At 45.6% G+C, this 12,006-nt stretch overlaps 1 protein-coding gene across 4 annotated transcripts; it reads right to left on the bottom strand.

Moving 5' to 3' along the window:
* Positions 1-33: 33 nt before the first annotated feature.
* zyg11 (zyg-11 homolog (C. elegans)) lies at positions 34-12,003 on the bottom strand. 4 transcript variants are annotated; one of them, XR_004775793.1, is made up of 17 exons: positions 11,815-12,003; positions 10,701-10,866; positions 9,924-10,438; positions 8,721-8,966; positions 7,729-7,869; positions 6,748-6,924; positions 6,427-6,491; positions 5,931-6,030; positions 5,641-5,691; positions 5,317-5,478; positions 5,035-5,082; positions 4,467-4,664; positions 3,807-3,859; positions 3,621-3,718; positions 3,284-3,466; positions 2,519-3,070; positions 34-2,158 (listed from the first exon to the last, which is right to left on the bottom strand). XR_004775793.1 is itself a non-coding variant. In XM_035524149.1 (16 exons), exons 1-16 carry the CDS (start codon positions 11,866-11,868, stop codon positions 3,054-3,056), a joined length of 2,274 nt encoding a protein of 757 aa, XP_035380042.1. In that variant the 5' UTR covers positions 11,869-12,003; the 3' UTR covers positions 34-3,053. The 4 variants fall into 4 exon arrangements, 1 of the variants encoding a protein (XP_035380042.1); XR_004775794.1 differs by having other exon boundaries at positions 34-2,600; positions 3,000-3,070; XR_004775795.1 differs by having other exon boundaries at positions 3,000-3,070.
* Between the last annotated feature and the right edge of the window lie 3 nt (positions 12,004-12,006).

Below are 12,006 nucleotides of genomic sequence, written 5' to 3'. Positions count from 1 at the left end.
GCCTCCATCAAATCACTTCTCATAGATCAAGAACACATTCACACATTAATTTTATTACTTAACTATTAATGTCATACTTGGTAAAAAGATGACCAAGATGAACAAAATGTATTACAATATCAAATATTCTCATATTAAATCATCTTACACCAGTGATAAGATGCCAATGTAAATGATCTTGATCATCACAAATTTATATTTACATTCATGTTTACAGATCCTAGATTTGGTGGTGCTGACTCTAGCAGACACTGGTAGCAACACTACCAGACGAGTAACTTGAGTGCAGGGATTCTTAGTTTTTCCCACTTTTAGGAGTTTTTTTTATAGATGGGGATTAAGCCTAGTTAGAGTTGGCTTTTGTGTGGTAGTTTTAATCACCATTGGAAATTCTCTTCGATCTAGGCTTAGCATTGTTCTCGGTCTGGAGAAACTCCCCATTAACTTTTAAAACTTCCAGCTAATTTAGCAGTTTACTGCTCCTGATAACCATTTGGCTGATCTCCACTAAAACCAGGCTGAACCACGCAATGGCTTTACACTCTTTATTGGAGCAACATGGATTGCATATAACAGGAATCTGAGCAGCAGTATAACACTTTAGCTTTATCTGGACTGGCTCACACCCTGGGACCCTCCAACTCTTTAGAAACATCTACTATAGTGCACGCAAAAGAATCAGAGGGACCATGTATACAGCATGTGGAACTGTGAGTAGGATGACTGTCCGCATGTTGAGTGGGCTCTAGGTTTGGGCCTTCGAGGTTGGCGGACTGTTGTAGAAGTTCATAATTAGGCATGATCAACAGGGTAAGCGCTTTTTCCCCCCCTCACATTGTAAAGTTCTTGTGCAAAAAGCCAAAAAACACACGGATGAAAAGTTTGCATTTTTCCAAAACTTCAGTGAACTCTGAAAGTCTTGGCGAGCAACTGGCACAACATCCAAAGCCAATTCTATCCAGGGGATGCATGGGAGATTTGATGATGGTGGGCAGGTCTGTTGTGGATGTTTTCTTTCTAAAACAATGGCTACAAAAATGAAGTTTAGTAAAAAAAAACGAAAAAAAAAACAAAACTCTCAGAAATACAAAAAAAATGCATTTTCTGTGGTCATATCTCAAGAGACAATCGGAAATTGAGGAGGAGTAGAAACACCAATACAAAATGTCCCTTTAAAACACTTGTATGACTAATAGAAATGACATATGTGCAAACATTATCCATCCCTTCTACTGCAATCCCACAAGTATGAGCAGCTGAACGTCCAGCCTGGTTAAATATGAGGTAACAACTATGGAATAGTTGAGAATAACACACCTGTAAACACAGTATGAGAAGCAATCCAGGCAAAGCAATGCTAAACTAACAGTACATTTTCAGGGACTGGAGGTCAGCCAAAGCACTTTGGAATTTGATCTAGTTCCACACCTAGAGTTAACTTTTCCTGTTTGGACATGTCTATTTCTGGAGCAGTGTCTCCGTACACCGCAAATTATGAACTTGTGAACCCTAAATCTTAATTTTGGGAATATAGTAGTTTATAATCTTGATCAGCCTTTTTAAAATAATTCAAAACTGTTGTTTTTCCAGGGTTCTTTGAAATATAGATTGTCTCTGCTGGTTAAAGACCTTGCGCCACCTACTGAAGGATGATAAAAGAAAAACAAAACAAAAAACCTCATGCAATGTAATAAAGCACATACATCTGATATTAAAATCAGATAGGGCAAAGCAGAAGTGTTATTTCCTCAAAGGTAAACAGTTGTTCTTATTTCAGCTCACTTGATCTAAGGACATGAACAATGTCACCACCAAACAGTTCTACCACAAAGGCAATGCACAAGATTAGAGCTGCCTGCATGTGTCTTGCAACAGAAGAGACACAACAATGAACAAAGACTAGCGTGTTTTGTAGTCACCACAGACAGGACTCTGGTCATCACGGTAAATTCTTTTAGGATGTTAAACGTGTCCATGTAGGGTCTCCCAGGTGAGAAACAGGAGGACTGGATAACCAGGTTGAAAAGTTACGCAGTACCTCAAGAAGATCTGTACAATTAATAGCCAGTACTGTCCAGGATTCAACACTTAGTCTCTAAGAGTCTCCACCTCTCTCTTTGCCTAGAGTCCAGATGGCCTCTACCCTCATCCTCTGAATCTGTTGAGAAACATGGTGAATAATCCTTAAAAATCCAAACTGGCTGTTACTTTTTGCTATTGGTACCATTTTGCTCACAACAAAACTTAAATCAGAATAGTATTAAATCTTTGCTAACAATACAGCATAGCGTTCTTTAACAATTGTTTCAGTAGATACCATATAGAGTACAGTATATATTAAAAATAGCTTTGCATCAAACCTCTTATGCTGTCAAATGCACTGACAAATACAAAGAAACTGCAACCCATCATCATACACTCAAGCACACACACATGCACACATCTACACACAGAAGTATAAACAAATATTTAGCAATAAAGACTATCTGGAGACAATACAAATTCAATTTTCATATACTTTGTCTTATCTGTATGTTTGACCAAGGTATTTATTGCCATTTGTATCCAGAGGGACTTTTATCTGTCAAACCAGCTTGATTCTGAAACAAATAATCACATGTGAATGACTCCAAATATGAATACAGAATAAGTCATCCAGAAGACCTAAAGCATGCTCTCAGAGCACATGCGGGCATGCACACACACACACACACGCGCACAAACACTTACTATACTCTCCTATACTATTCTCTTTAGCTGTTGCCCCTCTTCTCTAATATTTTTTTTTACTGGTAACAAGAGATGTTAATACAAAATTCCTCATCACTACACAGAAAAGAGACAAAAAAATAAATAATTTACTTTGTGCAAACAAATGCTTGGTAAGTTACCCCATAATGCCTCTCACTGGAGGTAGAGGAAAGTGTAGAAGAGAGTGTATTAACATAAGAGGATGGAATAGGAGAATTCTCAACACACACAAACACACACGCACACACTTTCCAGGCAAGTACACTGTGTGCAATTCTGTGACCAGTAGAGGAATATCCAAGTCATGGGACATCTCTCTCTGAATTAGGGAAGGAAAAACGAGAAAAAGACACACACATCACATATCAGTTGGATGCATTTCCCAGAAATATCAAAGCACAATTTTTATATGGGAACATAAATTAGCAAAGGTTAATACTCTGCTATAATATGGGCAACTGTGCCTGTGATCCTCTGGTGTAGGTAATGTTTATATTGTGTGCGCGTGTGCACACGCACTCGTGTATCCTACCTCTGTGTGTGTGTGCTTGTGTTGCTCCAGTGGAGCCTGAGTAGCGTGCTTGGTGGCGATGGAGGCTGTCCAGAATGTTCTCAGCCAATCGCCTCACATCGCTGTGGGTTTCAGGATGCGACCTCACGGCATCCAGCTGCTGCAGTCCTCCTTCCTCCAACAGCATACTGCAGTATCGTGCAGCTACACACACACACACACACACACACACACACACACACACACAATTCTAAAACAAATAACTATTCTTTGGAAGACCGAACTTTTATCATCATCATCTTTACGGCTGAAACTGAAGAGTGCTGCAACACATGAAGTGCATGTACATGCTGCTCACCATTTTTGCTGCACACGTGCTGCATCGCCCAGGCCGCCCACAGCTGGACCCCTGGAGTCTGGAAGCACTCCAGCAGGGGGAAGAAGGGGTTAAAGGACCTGAAACCCCCAGCACACACACAGCGCGTCACACACACACACACACACACTCCTGGGAAAGCACTGGGAGAACAGAGCAGCTGCTTACCTGTACGCTACCATCTCACACTCTGGCGTGGGCCACTTCAGGATGGCTGAGTGCTAGGAGAAACAAGCAGCCATACCAAGCAGATGATGTTATTTTTGTCATGAAGAACTGATGTGTACACGTGGTCCCAATCCCATTTCTTATTTATACCCCTACCCCTTGGTTTTGAGTGCCTTGCCCTCTTATAACCCCTGGAACGGAGTTATAAGGTGTACTGGCTGAAATCTTCCCCTATGAAATGGGACAACCCTTCAAGAACCCGTTAAGTCATCGCGAGTCCTCGATAGCTTTTATGTAAACAGGTCTCCAATATAGTATGCTCAGCTGTGATGATCTCTCCAGGGGGGCAACAGACAGCCTCCTGTTGTTTCACACTGAATGATGTTTCCATGATCCGAAAGCATGTCTCATAACAGTCTGTTTGCGTCTGAAAAAACAGACAGTGTAACCCTAACACTATGCCCTCTCCCGAGAAAGATTCCGGACACCCTACACCCAGGCTTCAATATCTAGAAGGGGTAGTGCTAAGCAGCAGGGAGCAAGGGGTGAAATGAGACTGCGCCGCACACTTACTCACACGTGTTCACAGCCACACTTACTCACGTGCACTCCTGCCTACACTTCAATCACACTCTCACATGCACTCTCATGTGTACGTACCAGCTGCTCCAGTAGTGTGGTTCGGAGGGGTAGGTCGAGCGTCCACACGGTCTCCCCGCGGGAGGTTAGGTGGGCCAAGATGCCGGCTGCAAAGTAGCTCACCTCCACCTCGGGGCTGTGGAGCAGGGTGCCGATGTGGTCCAGAAATCCCTGCACCATCAGCTCGACATGCAGCTCCCTTACTTCCGCTATGTTATTCTAAAAGATCACAAACACACACACACGATAGAAAGACAAAATTACACCTATTGCAAGAACGCATCACCTAATCACTGGTCAGAAGGGACACAGGCCTAACGTTCCTAAAGGACTGCGGCACACTCTGGGAGCAGGACTGTGCAGCCCGTGCGGCTACGCGCCATCTAAAAAAGGAATCCATTAGTGTAATCCTTCTGTGTGAACCGCTGGCTCCCTTTTTCTTATCTGGGAGTTGCAGGGTCCTGCTCATCCCAAAGTAACACCACAGAAATGTGGAGAGACAATCTTCAGCTCACACAGAGCTATGGCCTGACAAGACTCCAGTTAGACTTAGAGACTCACACACAGACTCACACACAGAGTTTCTCACCAGCAAGCCGAGGACCTTCTGCTGAATGGAAGCCTCCAAAGGGAAGGACTGGTGCAGAGCAGAGAGACACCGCACCATTAACACTCAGTTTGTACAGTTTGGAATAGCCATTTATTTTTGCCCCCCAGGGACTTGGAGACATGTTATAAATATCATCTCAACTTGGACAAACATGCTTTACTAAAAGGCCCAGTCTGGTCATACCCATTTATAATTACAGAAACAATCTTTTGTTTGTTTGTGTGTGTGTGTGTGTGTGTGTGTGTGTGTGTGTGTGTGCACCTCCAGCACTTTGATAAAGAGCTCCAGGCCCTGGTTCTCTATGAAGTGCCTGCAAGTGGTGGGCGACTCGTCCGTCAGGTTCCACAGGGCACTGAGTGTGAACTTCAGTGTGGCATCCACTGCACCCTGAGACGTCTTCTGTCGTACAATGTGCAGGAGTTGCTAAGATAAGAAGAGAGGAAGGAAGAGAGAGAGAGAGATAAAGAATTTGTTATGTGAGTTAATAAAGTAGGACATCACTGAGGGTGGAAGTCTGATAAAACAAGGCAGTATTTCACATCAGGTAATCCCATTTCCATCTTGGTGGCAGAGCTTGAAATTTACCTTCACAATAAACAGCTCTGCTCCCAGCTGGGCCGTCTGTTCTGTAGACAGCTGAAGAAAACAAAAACAAAGGGAGAGAGTGAGAGAAGGAGAGAGAGAGTGAAAGTGAGAGTGAGAGAGCGAGCGAGAGAGAGATATTGTATTAGCCGTCAGATGCAGGACATTTGGACTTGGAAGAGTCTAAGACATGAACCAGCTAATGAAGCCACTGAGCTACCAGGCCAGTTGACAGCAGACCTGCACAGGTCTGTCGTGCAGGAACGAGCCTGCAGACACCTGGGGCATCTCACCTTAGCAGCCAGGATGGATATAATGGCTACTGCCATCCTCTGCATGTTTTGATCCTCATGGTTACACAACCACTGCATGACCAGCTTGGCAGCTTCAAACCTGACACACAAAGAAACACATATATACACATCTTTAACAGACAGTCTTTCAGCAATACTGAAAGCAAAAACAGCTTTATTTTTTTCCAGATTGCAAGCATGCATCGTTTACATTTTACGCATTTGGCAGACGCTCTTATCCCAAGCAACTTCCCATTTCCAGTCATGCTACAGGGAAAGGTGAGCATAGTGTTAAGACTCTTATCGGTATAGCACAGAGCACTTTCCCAGACAAGGTTCGAACCCTGTTCCCCCACAGTACAGGCAGCACTGTTACCCACTACACCATAACAACCACATCATTTAGCAGATGCCAGAGATCGTGTGTTTGTGTTCCGAACAGGCCAGTCTTGGACGCCATGGTCCCAGGCACCTATGGCACCATCTGCAGACGCACCTGTTGAACGGAACCTCCTGCAGGATGCGGTCACTGCACAGGGACAGCAGGCAGTTCTTCTGCAGCTGCAAGGACAAAACCAGGGAAGCAGTCAGTTAACCACAAGTCACACAGCAGACTGCAACTTCCGCACTGGTTGACGAACCCTTAGCTCCACTCAGCCATAGGAGAAAGCCACATGTACGTTCATGCTCAGAGGCTTCCAGCTGTGCGCTCTCCAAGGTCCCGGGAGGCCGGTGTTTTTCCCCCAGTCATTAGTGAGCGTGAAGCACATATAGCAGAATACTGTCTGTCACTGGATGCACACGTATTGGACAGCACCTGCTGGTGATTGGGGAAGGTCTTCATGGCCTCCAAAAGCAGCTGGGTGACGTTGCCCAGGAGACGCACGGGCATTCCAAACGCCAGGTCCTGCTTGGTGAGGTTAAAGACGCAGGCGCTGGCTGCCAGCTGTACATTCAGGGTCGAGGGGTGGTTCTTCATCCCCAGTGCCACCAGCTGAAGAAGAGGAAGGGAGAGAGAGCGTGAGAAGAGACTGAACTTCACGGCGGAGAACGGCAGAGGATGTTATGACATTGACAGCAATGAAAGTTACTGAGGCAATGTCACTGGGTTATTTTGCTATTGACACAGATGGGAATTGGCAAATGGTGTAAAGTCTATGGTAAAACTACAGTGGAATACAAAAAAAATAAATAAATTATACATGGGGATTAATTTGTTACAAAAAAGTTGTTTTGTACTGCTGCTTTCTCTCTAACCCAACTCTTGGTTTGCACAAGTATTCAACCCTTGGGCCTTGGAAACTCCACATTTACAGGGACAGAAGGTATCCAAGACACAATTGCAAATCACAAACCAGTGAATCATTAAAAATGCCCATTTAATTCATGGTCAGACCATTCGTACAAATTCCAAATCTAGTGTCTTTTTAAACATTTTCTTTTTAAGCATTACATTTAGAGCTTTTTAAAGGTATATTATTCTCTTCAAATACATACATTTCTTTTTGCACAGTGACTTTAGGTATCTTGAAAGGTGCGTAAAAAAAAAAAACGTTCATCATTGAGATAGTAAGCAAAAAGTACAAATCTCATGCAGAGTGAACCTAACAACAGAGTGAACAAAACGAAGCGTATCGGTGTGTTCGTAGTGTTGCGTGTGAGAGCGTGAGGCGAGGGACCTTCGATTCATTGTAGGACTGCCTATGTTAAGCTTAAAGCCCCACCCTGAGAGTGTGTGGGAGGACCCCGGCGAGGAGGGGAAACAGCATTGTTTGTGCGTGCGCAATGGCGCGTGTACTTTGAGGATGTCGGGCCGAGCTTTCTCCATCACGTGGGTGAGGCTGAAGAGGTGGAAGAGCGCTTCCCTCACGAAGCCCTCTCTCTCGCTATAACGCCTCAGAGCCTCGCAGATCTGGGTTTCATTGGCCTCCCCGGTTACCTGCAGGCATGAAGACACACACAATTATACCTATACATATTTAGTCAGGAAGAATACTGCATTAACCTATATATAAAAAAAAGATATAATCTATTTTTAAAAGTAACTTCTCAGTATTGTGAAATACCATTTGTAAACTACTATTTGTAAAAGGTGTATCATCATTATACAGACACCAGTCTGGTAGCTCAACGTAGCTAAAACCATCTGAAAATGACCACAGAAATGTCTGAAAAACCTCGGATCATTCAGCAAGAGGAAAAGGGCACGTGAGTAAAGACTTGGGTGTGTTCAGACTTGAGGGCTTTGGTTCAATTAAAACAAACCCTGGTACGATTGCTCTGTCAGTGCCGTTCATTAGAGTGTGAACGCTTCCTTTGAAACCAAATAAACGGACCAAGAGCGAATGAGCACGTGGGTCTCTGTCCATTTCTAAACGTAGTCTGGTGTGGTTTGTTTGAAGTACGAACGCAAAATGAACCAAAGGCTTCTAAACAAACCAAACACAGGACGTGATGTCGCAAGATGTCACAGAAGAGTGCGCTGAGAGAAAGAAAAAGAAAAGTTTTCCATTACACTTTGGTACAGGCATCAGAAACATTGCACTATGCGTTGCAGCGTACCTTCTTTGGTATGTGCAGTGGAGGAATTTCTGGTGCCGTTTTGACTCCTTTATGCATTTTACCACCTCCAGATGGTAAAATAACACCAGGTATACATAACCCCGATAAGTGCATTAAGCCCATACGTCCGTGACACGCAAACCAGGGCCGGACCAAGAGAACCAAACTACAAGTATGAACACACCATTAATGTACATGTGACTGGGCCCCTCCTGCTTGCTTGCCCACCTTCAAGCTTCCCTCTCCGGACAGGAAGTCAGAGAAGCCGGCGTCAGTGGCCAGCAAGCCAACGAACGTCATGCCGGGCCTCTCCTCCACAAACGCCCTGACCGCAGCGTCCGTCACCTGCTTGCGGCCAGACACGTCCAGGGACACGAGCTCGGGCAGGATGCCGGGGGCAGCCAGGAGCTGCTGCGCCACATCTGATGTAAACTGCTTGTCGTCAGAAATGTCCAGGTGCTGCAGGCCCTCCAGCTGCCCAGGGGAAGGGAGATTGGGTCACAAAGTGAAGGCCAAAGCTGGACACAGACAGATTACTGGGCACGGCTCCTTCGCAAGCCCGAATGAGGGTGACACGCTGACTGACAGTGGTACAGCTGCCTGATAGCCATACATTAACAACAGTCTATAGTCACCTCCTTAATCTGAAGACTCAGAAAAGACTTTTAAAAGACTAAATTCACATCTAAAGACAACGTAGTCACAGACTATTATTTTGCAAAGACTGGGGCTCTTGCAGGGTCACTATGTGCAAGACTGCAACTAGATTCCGTTTAAACCCCCCCCCCACCCCACCATGCTCCTGTTGGAAATTTACAAGAGAAAATTTACAATGAAGCACAAACAGAAGCAGCTTTTGGCGACAGCTGTTCATGGTTTGTTCTGAAAAGCACAGCCATGCGGAGCCTCGTCCATGCCCCTCGTCTCATCTAGCCACCAGAGTGTCGCTACTGTCCGTTTGGTGCTGGAGAGAGCTCACGTCACTATTTCCATGAGCCAAGAAAAAAACTCAATACTGAATAGTGTTAATTTTTATCAGACTGTCAAGGCGAGTAGAAGACAGACTTAAGACAGTTATCTGAACCACCTTACATCAAACGATCGAGATAAAGGAAACAGTGAAATCGCTTGAAAAGTTGCTTGGTTTAAAGGCCAACATTTCAGTGTTCATTCTCCCTGGTTGCTAACACTATACAAACCACAAAAGAAACCCCTGAGTAACACAGGGCTCCCCTAACCACATTGAGATGAGGTTCTTTATTGTCTTCAGAAAGAAAATCCAAAGCGCAGTTTGAGGATTTCGCCACTCTAGCACACCTACAAAGCCTGGGAAATAACTGATGAACTAAATCAGAAGAGGGAAAACACCAAACCAGCAGGAAAACACCAAACCAGCAGAGCCTGCGTTAAGGGCAGAGTTCTGGTTCTGACCTGGCTGAGCACGGCCAGCAGCTGGGTGGTGCTCATCTCCAGCCGCTTGAGCTGGTGCATGGTGAGGTATCGCAGCGTAGCCCTGAGCCCCAGCAGAGGTGTCAGGTTGGTCACAGATGTGTTGGAGATGTCCAGGCTTTCCAGGCGGGGCAGCGAGCATGCGTCGGCCAGGCCAGCGTCGTAGAAGTCCACGTTGGAGATGCTGAGGGCACGCAGGCCCCGCAGGGAGCCGAAACAGCGCCGGCTGGGCTCCTCCAGCGACAACATGGTCAGGCCATTGAGCACCAGTCGCTGGAGGCCCTCACGCAGCGCTTTGCTGCCCGAAAGGCCACGCAGGATGTCGGGGATGGTGAGGTCGGCGTTGACCCGTGACGCATCCAGCTCCAGGAGCCGGTGCGGGCAGACTGCGCGCCGGAAGGCCTCGGACGAGATGCGCGCCGTGCGGATGCAGGCACGCCGGAGCCGAAGCTGCTGGCAGCTGCGGAAAATCCCCACCGTGCTGTCATTCAGCAGGCCTGTGGGGGGCAGAGCAGAGCCTTGGAGGAGTTTGCTTCTCTCTACACAAACCGAACTTCGCAATGAAAATTTCAGGCTTATATGGTCACTGATTGCATTTGTGGCAATTAATACAAATTAAGAAGTTACAAAAAAAATCATTAACAAGGCAAATGAACTTACTAATAATTTGGGATATTTGTGCAGACCCCCCCCCCCCCCCATGGTCCATAATAAATGCAGAAATTGGTTCAGTCAGCTGTATCTAAGATTCTAGCTCACCTTCTGTGGCCATCTTGCAGAGGAGTTGGTCCGCCAACTCCTGAGGGAAGACCACCGGTTCCCGGAGACACAGAGAGCCATCGGCCAGCTTCACGCAAAAAATCTGAAGCCTGGAGCTTACCAGTGCCAGGCACAGGTCTGTTAGAGACGCTGGGGATGCCTCGTCCTGAAACAAACACGACATTCAGCATCCAGCATCAAAACAGTCTCCTGCTTCTGTCTGATTTACCTACAATCCAAGCCATTTTCCATGCAAGACATATGCTGGAAGATATATTGTAAAACAGTATGGAAAGATTATGCAGACTATAATTTAGGTTGCCAAGGAGTGCATTAAGGCAGACGAGACTGTGCCATTTTGATAAAGGTCTGTATAGATATGCCTTTACTTGCTGTTTAAAAGTAAAAATTCTTGTTTTAGATACCCATTACTACACATATGCATGACTGCAATCCGCCACGATGAACTAAAATCAGCATATAATTCACTCAGTAGCCTGATAGCATTGCCAATCAACTTTGTTCACACCATACCTATTTTAAGACTACAGGCGAGTAGTCAATGGTCAAAACGTAGGTAGCTAGGTCAGCTATAATATTTCTCAGACTTCACTACCATGTAAAACATTTCGTAGCTAATCGCTATGCCGCCATTTCAAAACATTGGTGTAGCATCAGTGCAGTTCCCACCACTGAGATACACGTAGACTACATTTTTAAAGAACTCAGTATGGATCCCTCTCATACATTCTCACATATTACATCTTCAACAAAGCCATACGGGCCGTCGTCTAACACGCTGACTGAAAACACATTTTAAAACCCATTACCGACCCAGGGCTTGGATTCACCCCTCTGTCCCAGACAGGGGCTTAAAACTGAGTAGCCATCAGGCGTCAGTAGTGTATGCACTCCACCAGCTAGCCGCTCAGGACAAAGCTCCGATTGCGTTACTCTCGTAAAAGCAGACCTAGCTCGTTGGCCAGGGACAGGTTCTATAAAAACGCAACGTCTTACCATCGTTAAACGGAGCGACTCGAATGCGGTAACTACGGGAGCAAAACCCACAAGAACCCTGCGGCGCAAAACGGCGACCGCACGACCACTAACTCACCAACACCACAGCTGACTGAGAAGCACTAGAGTCCATTTTTTTTTTCTGGAACATTTGTTGAACGACCGTGTCACATCTCCCAACGCAACAAGAACCGTTTTTTTTGGTTTTTGTTTTGCGTTTCTTATTTTTGCAGGAGGCGGACGGGCGCTGCGTCTTGACAAGTAAACGGGGTCATCACACCGGAAGTAC

The sequence above is a fragment of the Electrophorus electricus genome, chromosome 3, assembly GCF_013358815.1.
Source record: "Electrophorus electricus isolate fEleEle1 chromosome 3, fEleEle1.pri, whole genome shotgun sequence".
Taxonomy (NCBI): Eukaryota; Metazoa; Chordata; class Actinopteri; order Gymnotiformes; family Gymnotidae; genus Electrophorus; species Electrophorus electricus.
Note: the sequence above shows the minus strand (reverse complement) of the source record. Positions and strands in the feature narration are given on the sequence as shown.